A 21,963-nucleotide genomic window follows, 5' to 3' on the forward strand; every position below is an offset into this window, starting at 1 on the left:
GTTTTCTCTTCTTCTATATTCATATTTGTTGTTATGGCTGCCTCACAATCATCAGTTGGTCAAGGTTCCAACGCCGAACCAAGTTTCGTTCGTATTGTACCTCATAATCGTAATCAAGAGATTTGGTGCAATTGGGATTTGGTTGAATTGAGTGACCATTCATTGAAGGCTCGGTGCAAGTTTTGTGGGGTTTATTTAAACCCACTTTCGAATTCAAATTTGAATAAACACATCGAAAAACCGTATTGCAAGGCGTTGAAAAAGAACGTCGATTCGCAACAAACGCAAATGGATAGTGAAGGCGGAATATTTACATACCAAATTGATCGAGTTCAAGATCGTATGGAGAAGTTTGTGATTCAAGAAGCTTTGCCGTTTAGCCACTTCGACAACCCTCGCTTAACCGCCATGATTCGAGATACGCTTCAACCACAATACACTCACGTAAGTCGTCATACTCTTAAACGTTATTGTTTAAAATTGTGGAAGAAGGCCAAAGAGGTACTAATTGCATATTTTGAAAATATAAATACGGGAATAAACTTAACTAGTGATGTTTGGTCGGCTCCACATGGTCTACCCGAATCTTATCTTTGTGTCACCGCTCATTGGGTAGACCCGTCATCGTGGGAAATGATGAAACGCACCATTGCTTTCGAACTCTTTGAGTATCCACATACGGGAGATAATTTGTTTGAAATTTTAGATTATGTTATAAAAACTTATAAACTAGAAAATAAAATATTTTCAATGGCATTTGATAACGCGTCGAATAATACATCGGCGTTGATAAATTAAAATTAAAATATACGCCGATTTGCAATGGTGTATTTTTTCACTCAAGGTGTGTTGCACATATCATTAATTTAATCGTGCAAGACGGACTTGCTTCGGATGAGGTTACATCGGTTATAAACGATTTTAGACTAATGATACATGAAGTTTTTAAGAAAAGTAAAAAAAGACAAATGGATTATAGAAAATTTTGTAAAGATACGGGAAGAAAAGCTTTGGGAGCTAATTGGGATGTACCTCATCGATGGAATTCCACCTGCATAATGTTTCAAAGTGCTTTGGAACAAAGAGAAACTTTACAAATGTTTCATTCTAGTCTTGCCGAGAATGATTTGGCAATCCCCTTTTCAAATGAGAAATGGGAAATTATCAATGACTTATCGACTTTTCTTGAAGTTTTTAAAACATCAACTACGAAACTATCGGGAACGTATTATCCAACAAGTCCCTTGGTTCTTTCGGAGTTATTTTTAATGGTTAACAATCTTAAAGAATTTGAATATAAAAGTCCAATGTTTTCAAACATCATATTACCAATGAAGTTTAAATTAAAAAAATATTTTCTTGAATTGCCACCGGTTTTTACTTGCGCCGCCGCTTTAAACCCAATGTTAAATGTTACGGGGGTTGAATGTGTGATAGACGAAATTTTTTCAGCCTTAGATATGCATGAAGTTGACCCAAACTTTTCAACAGAGGCAAAAAAATATTTTAACTTAAATTTTAAATTTATGTATGACTTTTATTTAAATAAATATGGGTCAAACATACACATGCCTATGCCGGGGGGGTCTTCATCAAGTTCAAGTGCTACTAGAGTACGAGATCCCATGATTAGCCTTATGAACACCGTTCGCAACGTAACGGCTAAAAAACAAAGGGGTAACACCCCTTCAAGCGAACTAGGAAGGTATAGTGCAAATGATTACTCTACCGGTTTATCCGAAGAGGAATATGGCACTTTTGATGTTTTGGCTTGGTGGAAGGTAAAGGAAACCGAGTTTCCGATTCTTGCCACCATGGCCCGTGATTTACTAACCGTCCAAGCTTCTACGGTAGCTTCGGAATCCGCTTTTTCTCTTAGTGGCAGGGTAATATCGGTGAGAAGAACAAGACTAAATTCGGAGTCGGTGGAGATGTGCATTTGCTAAAGGATCACTTGGACTCAATCGATCGTATTCAACACGTAACCACTCTCGAAGATGAAACACCACTTGATGTTCGAGTGCACGACGAACAAGAAGGCATTTCTACAAGTAATTCCGAGGAAGAAGTCGCCGCTCAATAATTACGACGAACAAGAAGGCTTTTCTATAAATAATATGTCACAACTTTATATTTATAAGTTTAATGTTTTGTTAGTTTGTTTTTGAAGATTTTAAAACATGTAACCTTTTTTTTTTAACTTCTTAAAGTAAATAAAATGAATTTTATGTTAATTGTTTTTTTTATTTTTCATGTTATACAAATACGAATCGTAGTTTAGAATCCAAATCGCAAACGAAAAACGAAAAAAAAAAATTTTTTTTTACACTGACCGGTAAGAACCGGTTAGATAGGTTAGGGGTCCGAGGGTGGGAGAACCGGTTCGGTTCCCTAACCGGTTCGAGCCTGGAACCGGTTTATAATGGGGTTTTGAATATAGGAACCGATTAGGAACTGGTTCCGGTTCCTAGTCCCAAACCGTTTTGAACATCTCTAGGAAAAAGTGGTCAACATGATAGCAACTACAAAACACGATCATGATATCTTTATGCCAACAACATTTGTTTCTTTTTCAAAAACATCCCCTAAGGTATTGTCATATGTTTACAAGTGTCTTTTGACCCGTCATTTTGTTCAGCTAGGTTATGGTTTGAACTTTTTAAATATGGGATTAGTTTGAATACGAGATGGATATAATATTAGGCATTGCTAATCCAGTTACACGAATTTGTTTATTGTTTACCCGCATAAAAGCTTAATATATTAAATTATACAACATTAAAGACATACGATATAATATGTTGAAGTTGTCAGCTTGATATTATCAAATTACATAATTGTTGAAAGTGTACTTGAGTATTTTATATTTCTAGTTAGTTTTTGAGTTGAACTTTAAGAACAGGTTATAGACATTCCAATGAGTAACTTTAACAAAATAAGAGCATAAAGTGTGTAAGGCTGATACCCGCAACCTCGATGGATGAGGGGTACATGTATGGCGGGACCCGTTTTTACAATCATGTATGAGACTATGATTACAGAACTCGTCTCATATCTAATCAATATCCACCCTTGGTCATTGCATAGCCCCCATCTTTAGTCAACGTTGACATAAATTTCAACTCCGCGTTAGGCTCTACATCGATGAAACAAAGCATAATATTTACCTCCCATTTCACTAAACCATTGAATTTTGAGTTAACTTTAGATATTTCACTTAACCAATTTACCTGTGGTTTACCCTCTGTTTAAGCATTAGTTTGAACCATGGATCTATACACATGTATACTTGCACATAGCACACCTATGAAAATGAATCACGTCGGGTCGCCATCCTATGTTGTTCAATTCCATATGAACACGTACATGAGAAAGAAATAATTGTGGGTTGAAGGGGCTCATGGGAGTTACAAGTGTTAGGCACTTAAAGGGGGTCGGTGGAGGACACAGCCAACGATTGAAGAAGGTTGGGGACACCTGCTATAAATTTTTGAGGGGCCTATGGTTGGTTGAAGATGAGAATTAGAAAGAAAGTGTCACCCTTTTTTGAATATAAGAGTAAAACATAAATTTACATGATCATGACATTATTTTTCGTTGGATATTTGATGCAAACAATTGAGAACCGAGAACAAATCTATAACTTAATAAAAATCATAGTTCAAATATAAATTTTAGTTTACCACATTTTTATCTTACCCAATTCACTATTCTCACAATTTACTTTATATCATTTTTATTAAAGTTCGATTGGTCTAGTGAAAAGTCGATTGTTTGGTAAGGTGGCAAAACATGAAAAGACGTGTCTTGATAATCAACATGTATTTATTCCTTTTGTTTTTGACACTTTTGGTTTCCTCGCGCTTGAAGCTATGGAGCTACTTACCATTGTTCAGCGGGTCATGTATAGTAATGTTATGACTCCAAGATCAGCAAATATAGTTTTTAAAAGATTGGGTTTTGCGATTCAAAAAGGGATAGCGGCGCAGCTTGTTGCTCGCTTGCCTTCTGTTTCGATGTAATCCAATATCTAGATTGCTGATTAAAATCTAGATAAAGAACTATGAAAATCATTTGTGACTACTTCAATACATCTGCCGTTTAACTTTCATCAACTCTTTCTTCCTCAAACATATTTAAACTTGCAAACATTGTTACTCTATTCATAAACAAAAGCAGTAAACCTTAAATCATATTACTTAAGTCTTACACTGTTACATACCAAGACATTTACCGAGGAAGCAGAAGCCATTTTAAAAGAAGCTATTCAAGAACTGAGGAAACATTTTATACTTCAGGAACAAGCAGCCTAAACAGGTGCTCACACGATACGACAGTTGTTTGAAAACAAGCCTTGATAATCACATAACAATGCTATTCTAAAACCTTAACTTAGTTTAACCAAAACCCACCATCTCAAAACAAAAACTTCAATTTAAGACCCCAATTATAACAATCCACACTCCAAGGACCACAATTGTAACAACAACAAAACTCAAAGGATGCAATTCATAACTTGCCTCGAGAATGCCCCCATCCACACACCTCCCTTGATCCCAAAGATGTCTCGCACACACCACCAAAACCACTCTTCCACCCTTACGCACAACCATTAATCCACAGAGTACAAGCACGTACTGCATCCTTACTCTGGATTTAATAAACCCCATTCTGTAACACCAAATCACAACCGACAGACCACCACACACCTCTTACTGCGTAAAGTACAACTTACCAAAGCTCAGTCGCCCTGTCGGTAGTAATTTCAGCTCTGGAAAAACTAATTACCACAATTTTGGCTGTATTGCATCGACAGTCTATAAATCGTGCGTTTTGACCTTCTTTTACTTCCTTTATTTCAATTTCAATAATAATAATATATGTTATGTTTATTTATTATGAGGTAGCTTCGTGATCTGCTTATTATTATTTGTTTGTTAGAATTCGAATCGATTGGTGATGACCTAGGGTTTGCTGATGCTGCCGGTGGAGTGATGCGTACTCAATGAATTGATGCTGGCTGCTTGTGTGTTCATCGAATGAAGTAGAGCGAATTAGGATTTGATTCGAGATGTCGCCGGTCAAATTCCTGTTTACGTTTCTGTTTATATCGATTATATTATGGCTTCTGTTTATGTAAGTGATTGATCAGATGCTTAATTTTGCTTAATTTGATGCTCAGAGGTTCAATTGTGAGCTGTAGTTAGTATAGATTGATTTAAGTTGGATATTGTAATTGATATGTTCGTTAGACACGTTGTTTTATGTTTTAAGTGGCTAGTTGTATCGTGCTTATGTAAGTAATCGATCGCCTGGTTAATTTGATGCTTAGAGGTTGGATTTTGAGCTGTAGTTAGTATAGATTGATAAGTTGGATATTGTAATTGATATATTTGTTAGACACTTATTGTTTTAAGTGGCTAGTTGTATCATGCTTATGTAAGTACTCGATTGCCTGGTTAATTTTGGTTAATTTGATGCTTAGTTGAATTTTGAGCTGTAGTTAGTAAATATTGATAAGTTGGATATTGTAATTGATATATTTGTTAGACAGGTTGTTTTATTATTTAAAGTGGCTGGTTGTATTATGTTTTGTAATTTTGTTATGAATTGTGAGTGTTTGTTGTAAATGTAGTGCTGTGATTTTTATGTTTTTTAGGATGTGAAATTATCTATAGCTAGAAATCAGCAGCTGATTAGTGGATTTGCTAGTTATGATTTATGATGTTGGTATATATAGATTCATAAGTTGGATATCGTAATTGATTGTTTTATTTTTTAAGTAGCTAGTTTTATCATGTTTTAAGTGGCTAGTTTATCATGTCTTATAATATTTAAAGAAATTGTGTGTAAATTGTAAATGTAGTGCTGTGATTTTTATGTTACCAATAGATGCTATAGGTGTTTGGATGTGTGCTTAGGCTAGTTAAATGATTAGAAGTTACAACATGAATTATGATTAGGGTGTTCGGTTTATCAAGAAAAGAGTAGTTGGAAGAAATGTGAAATTATCTATAGCTAGCAATAAGCAACTGACTAAAAGCTTTTTAATTTTGATTTCGATTTAGCAGTAATCATTTTGAAATCCATTTTCAATACTAGCTTAATCACCTCAATTATTGGCAGTTTAATGTTGAAATTAACATAAAATTTTTCAGGTTTATGTTTTACATCAAGCTGTTGTGCATCATAATCTCATTGTTTTATGTCTGATCATGCTTTTATAGCCTACATTCTACTTCATCAACATTAATTGTGGGTTTAGATAACTTAACTGAAAATCTTATTTCAGATTTGCTTCCAAGTTAGTTGCTTGGATTTTGAGCCGGATTATGAAAGCATCAGTGGCATTTAAAGTTAGTGGATGGAAATGTTTGAGTGATGTTACAATCAAGTTTGAAAAGGTTATTAATCTTTTGCTTTGGTCTTCTACCATACATCAAATTTTGCTTAAATTTTGTTTTCTTTTTCTTCTGCTATGCCCCTCTTACATTTTGCATTGCATAATTATTTAATGGTATTAAATAATGTACATATTGAATTAGTCATGTTAAATTGGTTCACATCCTCGTTTGACGCTCTTGTATCAGAAATATTAATCTTAACTAGGAAGGACCATCGTTTATCCATTATACTTTTTCCTGGATTTCACATAACTTTTAATCTTAGTGCAGATGATATGTTTCTTTTATGCGATTTACAGTAGTTTACATTTTACCCTGACATTCTTTTTTTTTTCTCGGGTTAGTGTTGCTCTTTAGAGATAAACTACATACATGATGATATTTTCATCAAATTGCATCTATATTCTTTTGAGAATCTATTCTGACATCATCCTTGATATTCACGTTGGCAATTTTGCAGGGCGCGATTGAATCTGTTTCAGTTGGTGAAATTAGATTTAGTCTAAGACAATCCTTGGTTAAACTAGGGGTTGGTTTTATGTCTAGGGATCCAAAACTGCAATTGTTGATAAGTGACATAGAAATTGTTACAAGGGCTTCAAGCCAAGGTTCAAAGAAAACAGAGTCACAGAAATCTCGTAGGTCCCGCAGTAACGCAGGCAGAGGGAAGTGGATGGTTGTGGCTAATGTGGCAAGATTCTTATCAATTTCTGTGACAGATTTAGTTGTAAAGGCAAGTTGTTCCCAATGAAATTGCTTATGTTTATGACTATTTTCATTCTTGCTTTATTGCTTCTTTGGTGTGTGAAATTATCATTCACAATTCTAAGAATAGCGTTCTTGTACTGCTACTGTACTTTATCACATGCATGTTAGTGCAAAAATATAAATATAATTCTTTACAGAAAATGTACACAAAAAAGTGTTATTTGTTGATAGATTATGCTCATTCATGCTCAGCTGTCTGTATGACCATATTTTCCCTGATAAAAGAGAAAGAAGGGGGGGGGGGGGGGGGCTTTTTGAAATGCAAATTTATGTGGTTGTGTGCACAATTTCTGTTACTCAGATGGTTGCAAGATTAGGGTTCAACACAGAAGATTCTTTTAGTTAACATTAGGATCTTCTGTATTTGGGGACATTAGGTATGCTTGTGCTTGCCTGTTGCCATCACGACTCCTGGATTATCGTCACTCATATATTTATATAATTTATTTGTTTCTAAATTGCATGAAAAATGTTTGTAAAGTGCATGATATTTAATCAGGCCCGTAAAAGTATTTTATTAATAGGTTTGATTTTATCAACTGCTTTTGATTTTCTTGTATTTTGTGGCAGACACCAAAAGCTACCGCAGAAGTTAAAGATTTGGGAGTTGAGATATCAAAAGATGGTGGGACCAAACCTTCTATTCTTGTGAAGTTGCAACTTTTGCCCGTTGTTGTTCATGTGGTTGATCCACGTATCAGTTTTGATCAATCATCTAGCTTTAGCAATGCTGAAAGCTTTACTGCTGGCCAGACATGCTTTGCAACTATTGAGAAAGCATCTGCTCCTTTTGTTTGTGAAGAATTCCATCTCTCGAGTGAGTTTGGTCATGATAGGTTGGTTTTTATCTATTTTTATTATATTATTTTCACCAAAACTGCTGAAATTGTAGAATAGGGTTGTTTTTTGAGCAACTTTATCACAAGAAAAACCATTGAATACCATGTCTTTTTCATCTCACCTTATTCTTTCTTTTAGTAAAGATTAAATCTTTTTCTATTTAAAACCTTTGCTGCAGAGAAGCAGGCATTGTAGTGAAAAATGTAGACATTTCAATTGGAGAAATCACTTTGAACTTAAACGAGGAGCTGATTCCCGGAAAGAAGTCGTCTGACACTCAAGTTGATGAACTTTTTCAATCAGTCGCTGAACACAACATTGTTAAAAAGCCACGAAATGACAAATCTGCCCTTTTGGCTGCTACGAAGTACACTTCATTCATTCCCGAAAAGGTTAGAAAGTGTTGTGTTTTAAGTCAAGATTAAAGTTTACATTAATTGGCAAAGTGTGTCTTTTTAATAGGTTTGTCTCGCTTTGCCAAAGTTGAATGTGAAGTTTGTGCATAAAGAACACTCTATTGTTATGGAGAATAACATAATGGGCATCCAGTTAAAGAGTGTGAAGTCTCGATTTGTTGAAGATATTGGAGAAAGCACACGTCTTGATCTTCAATTAGATTTCAGTGAGATTCATGTATGGGTGTAATCAACATTATTAATGTTGTTCATAGTTTCATTCTAATGACTGCCTCTTTCTTATAATATAGATTCTTAAAGAAGCCGAAAGTTCTATGGTCAACATATTGAAGCTTGCTGTTATTTCCTCAGTATACATTCCATTACAGGTAGGCTATATGATTTTCAGCTTTTCACACATTGTTTCATAAACCAATTTCTTACCTTCTTTAATTCTCTTTTCAGCCTACATCACCAATAAGATCTGAAGTTGATGTAAAGCTTGGTGGCACCCAATGCAACTTATTCATGGGAAGGTTGAAGCCATTCATGAATTTGAGCTCATCAAAGAAGAAAAAGATGGTGCTTCGTGATGAAAATGCTAACCCGGTTAAGGTCCAGTCAAGTGGTTCTAAAACCATTATGTGGACATGCACAGTTTCAGCGCCAGAGATGACTATTGTGCTTTTTAATTTAAGTGGATTGCCTATCTATCATGTAAGTGATTTAGAATTATTATATTATTAACAATCTATTTTTCCTTAATGAATGATTTAGGGTGTTTTATGACTTCAAGGTATACTTTGTGCGACTTTCAACCAATTTGACATGTTTTATTTAAAGCTATATTTTTATTTTGCTTGTTTGATTCGTTATGAGATAAAAGATAATCTGAGACCTTTTCACATGTAGCTGGATTGAAATTTCTATATCCGCTGTTTAGTTTTAAAATCATTCAATTTATGCATCTTTGATGAACATGTGCATAGTATCATTTTAATAGAAGTGATTTATTTTTTTATCTTAAGGAAGTTCTAGTAAAGCTCGTGTTTTTATGGCATTCTTTACTGTCATTGGTTTTCAGGGTTGCTCACAGTCCTCACATGTCTTTGCCAATAACATATCCAGTTCAGGCACTGCAGTTCACTTGGAGCTTGGAGAACTGAATTTGCACATGGCAGATGAATATCAAGAATCTTTAAGGGAAACCCTATTCGGTGTGGAAACAAATACTGGTTCGTTACTGCACATAGCAAAAATCAGCCTGGATTGGGGCAAAAAGGAGAAGGACCCATCTCAAGAAGATAATCCAAAGTTAATATTGGTTTTATCTGTGGACATAACTTCCATGGGTTTGAACTTAACTTTCAAGCGCGTTCAGTCCTTGCTAGTAACCGCTTTCTTGTTTAAAACGCTGATAAAATCTTCATCTCCATCTGTTAAAACATCTCGGGTAACACGCTTAACAAAACCATCTGGCAGAGGGCTTCAATTGATTAAGTTTAACCTGGAACGTTGCTCTGTAAGTCTATGCAGTGACATAGGCTTGGAAAATGAAGCTATCTCAGAACCAAAAACGGTAAATTATGGATCACAAGGTGGGCGTGTTCTTATTAGCACCTTAGCTGATGGGGCCCCACGTACTTCAAAAATAACACCAACAGTTTCAAATGAGCACAAAACGGTAAAATGCGTTGTAGGTCTTGATATCTACCACTTTAGTTTATGCTTGAATAAGGAAAAACAGTCCACTCAGTTGGAGCTTGAGAGAGCTAGATCTGTGTATCAAGAATATTTAGAAGACAACGATTCCGGCACAAAAGTAACATTATTTGACTTACAGAATGCAAAGTTTGTAAGGAGAGCTGGTGGTCTTAGAGAAATAGCTGTTTGCTCCCTTTTTAGTGCGACTGATATAACTGCCAGGTGGGAACCAGATGTCCACTTGGCATTAGTTGAGCTAGGGTTACGACTGAAGCTACTGATTGAGAATCAGAAGGAGATTTATGCTAGTAAAGATAATGCTGTCCCAAAAGAAGAATCTACAGGATTATTACAGTCAGAAAAGAATAAAAGAAAAAAGGAATCTCTTTTTGCTATTGATATTGAGATGCTTACTGTAACTGCTGAAGCTGGAGATGGTGTTGAAGCCATGATTCAAGTTCAGTCAATTTTTTCTGAAAATGCACGTATAGGTGTACTTCTTGAAGGACTAATGCTCAGTTTCAATTCATCAAGGGTGTTTAATAGTGGCAGAATGCAAATTTCTCGTATACCGAGTGCAAAATCTGAGTCAGATGCCAAGTGGGACTGGGTGATTCAAGCATTTGATGTACATGTTTGCATGCCATACAGATTACAGCTGCGTGCTCTAGATGATTCTGTTGAGGAAATGTTGCGAGCGTTAAAGCTTATAACTGCTGCTAAAAAGAAACTAATATTCCCAGTCAAAGAATCTAGTGCAAAACTAAAAAAGCCTAGTTCTTCAAAAATTGGTTGTGTAAAGTTCTTTATACGTAAGCTGACTGCTGACATTGAAGAAGAACCGATACAAGGTTGGCTTGATGAACACTATCAACTTTTGAAAAACGAGGCTCGGGAAGTGGCTGTTCGGTTGACTTTGCTCGAGTCTATTATTGCAAAAGGAAGCCAATCCTCTGCAGTTGCTGATGAAGATGATTCTGTTCATAAAGGCACACTTCAAGTTAATGGGGAGGAGATTGATTTGCAGGATCCATCATCTTTTGAAAAGCTTAAAGAAGAAATACACAAACAATCTTTTCGTTCTTATTATCAGGTGTGCCAAAAACTTGTAAAAACAGAAGGATCTGGTGCTTTTAAGGATGGATTTCAGTCTGGTTTTAAACTTAGCACCTCAAGAACGTCTCTTTTTTCTATTACCGCAACAGAGCTTGAGTTCAGTTTGTCAGCAATCGAAGGTGGTGAAGCTGGAATGATAGATTTTGTGCAGAAGCTTGATCCCGTTGCTCTTGAATTTAAAATCCCATTTTCTCGCCTTTATGGATGCAACCTTAATTTGCAGACAGGCTCTCTTGTTGTTCAGCTTAGAGACTATACTTATCCACTTCTTGCTGGTTCTTCTGGTAAATGTGAGGGTCGGGTTGTTCTTGCTCAACAGGTCAGATTACAGTTATCTTTTCTTTTGCTTATTGTATTTACTATTTAAGGCTGTAAACGATCCAAGCCCGACCTCGGCTTGTTTAACTTGCAAGAACTTGAGCTTGGCTCGTTTCGAGCTCTATTTCCAAAGCTCAATCGAGCTCGGCTCGTTTATTATTTGTTATCTAATAGTGCACATCTATTATTGTCATATCTATTTTGATTATAATTTCTCTATATAACATAACTAGCTTTAGAAACCCGTGTATTACACGATATAGGTTAATGTATAAATTACAATGAATAATTTAATACAAATAAAATAAAAGATAATTAAGTCTCTTCATATTCTTATGTAAAAAATATATTACAAATATAGTCGCTTTATATCATCAAATGTATTTGAATTTTAAATCGATAATGGGTTGTTCTACCATCGGTATTCAATAATGAAACAATGCCACTGGAAGCAACATTTAAAACAATGAGACATTTAGATCTGAAAGATGTAATTAAAGTCTTTCATAAAAATGTTTTTTATTCTATACCCTAAACACTAAACCCTAAACCATAAACCAAAAGGGACACCAGATTTTCCTTTTTGAACAGCTTTCATGATGCCCTTATAAACACACTGTTGTTCAACTATCACAAAAGTCTTAATGCTAAACATAAAAAATAAAAGTTTTGTCTATGATTTTTAAGACTTATTAAAACATTGAATATTTGTAAAAAGTAAACAAAATTATTACAGTCTTCTTCAATATGAAGATGTCTCAAAAATTAAAAGTTAGTGTACTCTTTAAACATAAACTCTTTTATATATATTTTAAATTTTAAAGAAAATATCTCTATGGCACGTAATTATTATATATATATTAATATTTTTTTTTATATTAAGTATGTTTACAATATAATTTATAGCATTAATAATTCAATCAATGGAAATTGACCAATTAATACGGTGTGTTGAATTTATAATCAATACTATATTTAGAACCAAGATATTTTTTTCTTTTCCATCAATAGAAGAGAAGTGATTTGGGCGGGAATTTGATAGTGAGAATTAACTTCAGAATGCCATGTGTCCAGAATTATTTTCTTTTATTAGTATAGGTAGATTGGTAGATATATATTATTTACTTATTTTTTTCATAGTCTTATGTATAATAGTTATTATTATATAAATATATGTTTACTATATTAAATAAACATTATAAAAATGATAGGCTCATTTAGGCTCACGACCAGCTTGAGCTTGGTAAGTTAAGCTTGGGCTTGTTTACAAAACAAGCTTATTTTTAGGCTCAAGCCGCCTGGCTTGATTTGAGCTTTTAGCGAGCTGATATCGAGTAGTTCCTGAGCGGGTTGGCTCGCTTACATCCTTATTTATATTCATTTTATTTTGTTTTTCATTTTTATTATATGGATTGGACGTTGTAGGTCAGGCGGGTTAGGTAACGCTCAAATGGTGTTTGGGTGGAAAAAAACGAGTTTTTTGAGTAAAGATTTTTGTTATTTATGACTGCGAAAACAACTTCAATATAGTCTAATAATGCTTTGAATAAAACAATGTAAGAGACTATAAGCAATAACTATAGAGTATAGACCCTGACTTTGAGCTTTTGATCAGTTTGACTCAAGACCTTTTAGTCAATTTTTTTTGATTTTTTTATTTGGTGAGGACATGACTAAAGAATGAATAAAGGAAAGTGATTTTGAGTTTTTGTTGTAGGCGACACCTTTTCAACCCCAAATTCTGCAAGATGTCTACATTGGTAGATGGAGGAAGGTGAAAATGTATCGTTCAGCTAGTGGCACAACACCACCAATGAAAACATATTTGGATATACCTTTACTTTTCAAAAAAGGAGAAATAGCTTTTGGAGTTGGTTTTGAACCGGCTTTTACTGATTTAAGCTATGCATTCACAGTAGCTTTACGTAGGGCTAACTTAAGTGTCAGAAACCCAAATGCTCCTGATATTACACCTCCCAAGAAAGAAAAAAGCTTGCCATGGTGGGACGAGATGAGAAATTACATTCATGGAAAAACCACATTGTGTTTTTCTGAAAGCACATTTCATATTCTTGCTACAACCGATCCGTATGAAAAAAACGATCAACTCCAAATTTCTTCAGGATATATGGAACTTAAACACTCGGATGGGCGTATAGATGTTTCAGCAAAGGATTTCAAGATGTTTACAAGCAGTTTGGATGAATTGCTTCGAAATTCAACGATTAAACCACCATCTGGCGCACGTGGCGCTTTTCTAGTTGCTCCCAGCTTTACTCTTGAGGTTACAATGGACTGGGAATGTGCGTCGGGCAAACCACTCAATCACTATTTGTTTGCACTTCCTTCTGAACGTGTCGCTCGCGATAAGATATATGATCCTTTCAGATCTACTTCATTATCATTGAGGTGGAATTTCTCTCTCAGACCAATGATATCTCTTTCACAGTCCAACAGCAATGGTTATGCTGCATTTGATGCAGCTTTGCATGATTCATCTAAATTGGAGAATGATTCAGTTAATTCACCAACTTTAAATGTTGGTCCTCACGATTTTGCTTGGCTCCTAAACTTCTGGAACTTGAACTACAATCCTCCTCATAAGTTGAGATACTTCTCTCGATGGCCACGTTTTGGTGTCCCAAGAATTCCTAGGTCTGGTAATCTTTCATTAGATAAAGTCATGACAGAATTTATGTTCCGGATTGATTCGACTCCAACTGTTTTAAGACACATGTCGTTAGATGAAAATGATCCAGCTAAAGGGTTGACATTTAAGATGACAAAGTTGAAATTCGAAATGTGCTACAGTCGTGGTAAGCAGAAGTATACATTTGAGAGCAAGCGTGACATTCTTGATCTTGTTTATCAGGGTCTTGATCTTCATATGCCTAAAGTGTTTCTTAATAAAGATGATTGCACAAGTGTTATCAAAGTTGTTCAAATGTCAAGAAAAGGGTCAAAGTCTTCATCCACTGACCGAGTTGTAAATGATAACAGTAACAATGGTAAAACTACAACTACTACCGAACGACATCGTGATGATGGGTTTTTGTTGTCGTCTGATTATTTTACAATTAGAAGGCAATCACCAAAGGCAGATCCAGCTAGATTGCTTGCATGGCAAGAAGCTGGCAGAAGAAATTCTGAAATGACATATGTTAGGTCAGAATTTGAAAATGGGAGTGAGAGTGATGAACAAGCAAGATCTGATCCAAGTGAGGATGATGGATATAATGTGGTGATTGCTGATAACTGTCGCCGGATCTTTGTTTATGGATTGAAGCTGTTATGGACAATTGAAAACAGAAATGCTGTTTGGTCATGGGTTGGTGAATTATCTAAAGCATTTGCACCTTCAAAACCTTCTCCTTCTCGTCAGTATGCCCAGAGGAAGCTTTTAGAAGGGAACCAAGTACAAATAGCAAAGGAATCCTCCAGCGAAGATGTTTCAAAGAACGCATCTGCTAGTCAAGGTGCAAGTTCTAAACAAAAGGAGGCTTCAGGGTCGAACTCGTCTTTAGCAAGTTCAAGTAAAGTAGACAGACAGTCATTTGGGGCTATTGGTACAAAACCACATTCTTCTGATCACATTTACAAGCTTCACTTTGATTGTTATCATTCATGTAAAGTCTTAATCTTTTTCTGGTTAACTGATAGACAAACATGGATTTGATGACTCTGATGAAGAAGGCACTCGTCGTTTCATGGTTAATGTTATCGAGCCACAATTCAATCTTCACTCTGAAGATGCAAATGTAAGTTGTTAAGGTGTTAGAATTTAGAACTAAGGTTCTCTCGCAAACTGTGTTATTTAATCATTTTTTCGTTGTTAACAGGGTAGATTTTTGCTTGCTGCTGTTAGTGGGAGAGTTTTAGCTCGGTCATTTCATGCAGTTCTGAATGTTGGCATAGAGATGATTAAACAAGCACTTGGGAGTGGAGCTGTGAATAGTCCTGAATCTCAACCCGAATTAACATGGAATCGTATGGAACTATCAGTGATGTTGGAACACGTGCAGGCTCATGTGGCCCCCACTGATGTTGATCCAGGGGCTGGACTTCAATGGTTACCAAAGATTCGTAGGAGCTCACAAAAAGTAAAACGCACCGGGGCCCTTCTTGAAAGAGTGTTTATGCCATGTGATATGTACTTCCGCTACACCAGACACAAAGGTGGAACAACAGATCTAAAGGTGGGTGTGTTTGAGTTACGAGCCATGTGTCATAAATGGCTATGCAATTGTTTATGAATTATGATAGTCACGTGCCATAAATGGCTATGTAATTGTACATACACTAATTGTATATAGTATTCATAGTTGTTGAAATCTCTGTATTATAGGTCAAACCTTTGAAAGAACTTGCATTCAATTCCCAAAATATAACAGCTACCATGACATCTCGCCAGTTTCAAGTTATGCTTGATGTTTTGACCAATCTACTCTTTGCCAGGCTTCCTAAGTAAGTGATGTTTTGGCCAATCTACTCTTTGACATCCAACTGTTGTATTTGAATATGAGAAAGATGAAAGTTGATTAATTTTGTCCGGCTCCACATTTTTTGTACTTTGGCAATTTGACTGAAGTTTTTAATTCAGGCCTAGGAGAAGTAGTCTTCCCAAATCAGCGGAAGACGATGAGGACATTGAGGAAGAAGCAGATGAAGTGGTTCCTGATGGTGTTGAAGAGGTAGAGATAGAACGAGTCAACCTTGAACAGAAAGATCGGGCCCGCAACTTGCTTTTTGATGATATCCGGAAGCTTTCCCTCTTTATTGATACTTCTGGAGATGCACATTCAGAGAAGGAAGGGAATCTTTGGATGGTAACTGGTGGAAGATCCACATTGGTAAGATGCAAGTCTCATGCCTAAAGTATAAAACCTGCTTGTTTTGTTTTTGATTATAAGTAACAATGCTAAAAACTTACATTTACAGGTGCAAAGACTGAGGAAAGAATTGGTAAATGCACAAAAATCTAGAAAGATTGCTGCTGCTTCTTTTAGGATGGCAATGCAGAAAGCTGCACAATTACGACTTATGGAGAAAGAGAAGAATAAAAGCCCTTCATGTGCTATGCGCATATCTTTGCAAATCAACAAAGTGGTTTGGAGAATGTTTGTGGATGGGAAATCTTTTGCAGAGGCTGAGATAAATGACATGGTTAGTATCAGTGTAGATTGACCAGATTACCCCTGGTGGCTATGTTAGTTGTCTAACTAACATCTAGTTTTTGGTTTTTGAACGTCCATTTATAATGGAACATCTTGTTTGCAGATATATGATTTTGACAGAGACTATAAAGATGTTGGTCTTGCACGGTTCACAACAAAGTACTTTGTAGTGAGAAATTGCCTGCCTAATGCGAAATCTGACATGCTTCTATCTGCATGGAATCCACCTTCTGAATGGGCCAAGTATGTAACTGATTTTTCTTCTTGCATGTGCTTGATTTCAGTGTATATATTCTTAAAAATTTACACTTGTGTTTTGCTTTTGTGGTTGCAGAAAGGTGATGCTTCGGGTAGATGCTAAACAAGGAGCTCCAAAGGATGGCAACTCACCTATTGAGTTATTCCAGGTGAAAATTTCTACTCGCTGTTTACTATAAAATTGTATCAAGAATAGAAATTCAAATACTCAACTTTCATGATCTTGATGAATTCCAAGGTCAAAACTGACCTAACAAAAACTTTGGGCTCCTTAATCATTTTTATAATATTATTTATTGCAAACCAATCCAGGCACGCATATAATTTTTGCGCAGCTTAATACGCAGAACAAAATAAATTCTTGAATAGAGGCATAAAGCATGTAGTTACAACAATCCTAATATAGCAATATGTGATCTTGTCGTTAACCTGTGACCAGCATCTTTAACAATACCCAATTAACTAAAACAGTTGCTATTCATTAGTGCTTATTTGGAATTAAAAGCATAGCACCTTATACTAATTAAAGCTACTGTTTCATCACTAAAGGTGGATATTTACCCGCTGAAAATACATTTGACTGAGCAAATGTACAGAATGATGTGGGGCTACTTTTTCCCAGAAGAGGAGCAAGATAGTCAACGTCGCCAGGTTAGGTGGCAAAGTGGGCGGGTTGGTTTGACCTGACATACTTTTTTCCATTTTTTCAATAAATTATCAAGGGTGTTAAATGTAATTACTAAATTGTTTTAGTTTGACACATAGGAAGTTTGGAAGGTGTCGACTACTTCTGGTTTAAGAAGAGCAAAAAAGGTTTCCACTGTAAATGAGGCTTCTGCATCAAGCAGTCATCCAACAAAAGAAGTAGAGGGGTCCAGCAGATCTAACCCATCACTATCATTAACATCCCGAAGCTCTGATTCCATTCATGTGAGTTTATAGTGACCTGTCAAACTCAAATTATAACATTAATACAAAATGTAGATACATATTACAATTTATTTACAACTTATTGTTGATTTTCGTGTAGGGAACAAAGGGGCAGAATGGAAAAACCACATCGCCTGAGTTAGGGCGATCTTATTCGTTTGATAGAACTTGTGAAGAATCTGTAGCAGAATCTGTTACTAATGAACTTATGCTACAAATGCAATCTGCAAACCTCAAGATAGAGCCAGCTGGAAGTGTTGAGCAACAGGATGAATCAAGTAAAGGTAAATCTAAAACTGCAAAAACGGGTCGTTCTTCTCAAGAAGAAAAGAAGTTGGGTAAACCAAACGATGAGAAAAGGTCCAGGCCAAGGGTAATGAGGGAATTCCACAATATCAAGATTAGTCAGGTATGTCAGTTATACCAGGATTGAAATATTATTATTTTATTTTGTATATTGGTCAATTATGGACAGTAAGGGTCATTGGTCAATGATGGTCAGTTAGGATCAATATTGGTCAATAGTCAATGATGGTCATGTAGGGTCGGTATTGGTCAATGATGGCCAATTAGGATAAATTATGTATGTGTGTATTTTAAGGTTGCAAAGTTGGCAGGCCAGAAAAAGGGTCAGTTTTTGGTGTAATTTTACTTCGAACACCTGTTCCATAACATGTTCTTTGAACCATTTATAAAAGCTATATATTAAATCAGTAATAGTCTAATTTTTCAATGAAGTTATGCAGGAGGTTTTATGGGAGATTTCAAATGAGAACCCCTTTGGAGTTTTAAGATCTCGAAAGAACTCAACGTAACGATTTTTTTTTTCGAATTTTTTTTACACATGCGTAATATATGTAGGTTACATATACGTAAAAAAATTACAGAATTTTTTACGCACCGAGTCGACTTTTTACACATGTGTAACGGACGTAAAAGTTAGTGTAATCACTTACATCTTTATTCTCTCTTCTACTTTGACTTTTTAGTCAGATTTAATCTCAACCACATATTTCAATCCATTTAATTAAATGTGTGGCCAAGAATTGAGTTCTTAAGTTCTTAAAACTCAACATTGGTTCTCAAAATATCCCTCCCCGGAGGTTTTATGCTTAAAAATACACATCAAGTGTTTGACGTTTTTGACTCAATTCTCTTTTTAGTTGTTTTTATCGGCCGATGAGGCTAGTAGGGCCCTAGTCCAATGATAATTCCTAACCGAGAAGTCAACACGAGCATAACAATTATATTGGAACTTGAAAGAGAAGTGAATGGCTAACTGAACATCCTTGTTTGGTCTATGAAAATAAGAGCATAACATAAATCTACCTTTCATATGTTGGTCAAAATTAGCATCTAATATTCTTTTTCTTTGTTAACGAATCTTGTTTCACTGTGATGAAACAGGTCGAACTGCTAGTGACCTATGAAGGGTCCAGATTTGCCGTAAGTGATCTAAGATTGCTTATGGATACGTTCCATCGTGTCGAATTCACAGGTACCTGGAGAAGGTTGTTCTCAAGAGTCAAAAAACATATAATTTGGGGAGTTCTCAAATCAGTCACTGGAATGCAGGTAAAAAATCATGTTTATTATCAAAAGACCATAAAAAATACAAAAAAAAGTATGAACATATAACATAATTTAATTGCTTCAGGGTAAGAAGTTCAAAGATAAGCTACATGGTCATGGAAAAGAAACAACTGTGTCAGGTATCCCTACAACCGATCTGAATCTTAGTGACAGCGATGGCCCGATTGGTAAAGCAGATCAGGTTCCAATAACTTGGCCTAAACGACCTCCCGAGGGTGCAGGAGATGGGTTTGTGACCTCAATCAGAGGATTATTCCACTCTCAGAGGCGTAAAGCTAAGGCGTTTGTGCTGAGAACAATGAGAGGTGAAGGTGAAAATGATCACACGGGCGGTGGTGACTGGAGTGAAAGTGATACGGAATATTCTCCGTTTGCCAGACAGTTAACTATAACTAGAAAACTCATTCGACGCCACACCAAAAAGTTTCGTTCCAAGAAAGGTTCGTGCCACCTGCCATGTTGATAAAATATTAAAAAAAAAAACTTTGAATGCTAACCGGAATCTATTGTTAATTATCAGGTATACCTCCACAGCAAAGAGATTCATCACTTCCGTCTTCGCCAGTAGAAACCACACCATATGAAAGCAATTCTTCTAGTGGATCTGATCCTTATGAGGATTTCCTTGAATACAAGGCTGCTGAAGAGAAATCACTACCTTTACCTTAACCCGACCCGACTCACAAAGTGCTAGTTTTGTTGCAACGTCTTGCCTATGCTAACACCCATAGGCAAGGCTGAGTTTTTGTATCGTCAAAAGCAGGTTCCGCCATTGGTATAGCTATATATGTATACAAGGATTATGGTTTATGAGAGTTGTATATAACATTGGGCTCTATGCCCACAAGAGTTTGATGATCAACGTCTATGAATGTTATTTGTATATTTAAGATGGAAATAAAGGTGGTAATAGTGTTATAATTATTATAATATTGTTAGTTTTCTACTTATGATTTATAAAAGTAATAATTGCTAGGCTATAGAACTTTATTTCCCTCGTGAAAAATAGATTCTGTTTCTTTTTTTTAAGTATATCATGTATCTATTTAGATATTTGAGTGGAAGTTGTCACACTTTCACTGCTTCAGTTCACACATCACACTATTTCATGTCTTACGCAGTTAACTTATGTAAAATCTTTTGTTCGTGTATCATCAACAAAATGTATTTTGCTGATGACATTCAATACGACACGAGTTATTCTAACATATAGGTCTTTAATAAGTGTAGATGTTAGAGCATGTGTCATAAATATTTAACGCGCGACGTTAAAGAGTGGTTTTTCATCTAGTTTATGCTCATTTACAATGGGTTATGTCAACTTGCATTTTTAATCCTTTAGGCTCGTTTTTCTTACACGTCTAATGCTTTATACGACTTCATTACAAGAAGAGTAGAGATTGTGAGTGCCCGTGGCCATATTCCGTCTTACTATGCACTTTGTCACCATGAATGCAACTTGGAAAGGCACGGAAAGTCTTCAGATCGTAAGCATAGCATCACAAAACCCGGGCTAGGAACTGGGCATCCATGGGTTGATCTCATGGGCTTTCCATTGGCTGTGGACGCCTACATTACCTAGTCTAATCTAGAGGTGCACAAACCGGGTATTCTTAGGAACCGGAACCGGGTATAGTCAACAAAAGTCAAAATCGGGTCCGGATAGGAACCGGTTCCGGGTATAGTCGGGTATTTGACCAGGTTTTGACCGGTTCCATCGGGTTTTTTTCGGGTTTCGGGTAGGGTACAGCCGGGTTTTGACCGGGTATTGGTGGAACCGGTTCCACCGGGTCCGGGTCCGGGTCGGTTCCGGTTCCAGTTTGAGAGGGAAACCCAAGACCCGGTCCATACCTGCAGGTAGTGTAGGATTGGGTCCGGACCCGGTTTTTTTGTGCACCTCTAGTCTAATCTAGGTTGTTTGTGAACATTATGTTTGGTCTTATCCACTTTTGCAACACATTTTCCAGATATTTAAAGTTATTTGATTAGCCAAGTCACTTTCAAATATATTAACCATTTTGGTGGGTGTAGACTCTTGTATGCTGGATATCGACTATGCAATTGCCATATCTATTTTTGTAAGAGGGAATTTTTATTTTTACAAAGCTCTATCTTTGTTTTGTCTTATCTTGCAATTCAAATTCTTTTGCAAGATATTTGAAAATCATTTTGTATTTTGATTTCATTTTACTTATAACCTTCTTTTAAGTATTTTTGCCCTATAGTTTAGTTATTAATCTCTTTAAGAGCACAAAGTTATCCAATATTGTATTTCTATTTTGTGAAGCTCATGTCATCTTTAAATAAGATTTTGATGTAGCATTGTCGGTCTTGATCTTCCTGTAAATACTACGTTTTAGTATTAACTATTTGATGTATGCTGACTTGGTGTTATGACTTACGATGATCATTAAGTGATTTAAGGACATCACATACTATCAACAATGAAGAAGTAACATTATA

At 35.8% G+C, this 21,963-nt stretch overlaps 1 protein-coding gene across 2 annotated transcripts; it reads left to right on the top strand.

Annotated features, from left to right (window-relative positions):
* The first annotated feature begins 5,048 nt into the window (after window positions 1–5,048).
* On the top strand, window positions 5,049–20,407 carry LOC143590365 (protein SABRE-like). Of its 2 annotated transcripts, none has more exons than XM_077070867.1 (23): window positions 5,049–5,136; window positions 6,293–6,404; window positions 6,865–7,137; window positions 7,743–8,008; window positions 8,191–8,404; window positions 8,475–8,645; window positions 8,719–8,796; window positions 8,873–9,124; window positions 9,492–11,546; window positions 13,263–15,111; window positions 15,206–15,303; window positions 15,385–15,741; window positions 15,891–16,009; window positions 16,146–16,395; window positions 16,484–16,708; window positions 16,823–16,962; window positions 17,054–17,126; window positions 17,527–17,649; window positions 17,743–17,907; window positions 18,008–18,316; window positions 19,315–19,482; window positions 19,571–19,940; window positions 20,021–20,407. In XM_077070867.1, exons 1-23 carry the CDS (start codon window positions 5,072–5,074, stop codon window positions 20,167–20,169), a joined length of 7,881 nt encoding a protein of 2,626 aa, XP_076926982.1. In that variant the 5' UTR covers window positions 5,049–5,071; the 3' UTR covers window positions 20,170–20,407. The 2 variants fall into 2 exon arrangements, with proteins under 2 accessions (XP_076926982.1, XP_076926983.1); XM_077070868.1 differs by having other exon boundaries at window positions 17,527–17,628; window positions 19,565–19,940.
* The last annotated feature ends 1,556 nt before the right edge of the window (window positions 20,408–21,963 follow it).

The sequence above is a fragment of the Bidens hawaiensis genome, unplaced genomic scaffold, assembly GCF_021521415.1.
Source record: "Bidens hawaiensis isolate Kalapana, Puna unplaced genomic scaffold, B.hawaiensis_p1.1 tig00038508_1, whole genome shotgun sequence".
NCBI lineage: Eukaryota > Viridiplantae > Streptophyta > Magnoliopsida > Asterales > Asteraceae > Bidens > Bidens hawaiensis.

Bases quoted from the DNA above. Each gene is read 5' to 3' on its own strand.
- LOC143590365 (XM_077070867.1), top strand. From the start codon at position 5,072: ATGTCGCCGGTCAAATTCCTGTTTACGTTTCTGTTTATATCGATTATA. The intron at 11,547-13,262 runs GTCAGATTACAG...TTTTTGTTGTAG, and splicing joins GGGTTGTTCTTGCTCAACAG to GCGACACCTTTTCAACCCCA. The intron at 18,317-19,314 runs GTATGTCAGTTA...GTGATGAAACAG, and splicing joins ACAATATCAAGATTAGTCAG to GTCGAACTGCTAGTGACCTA.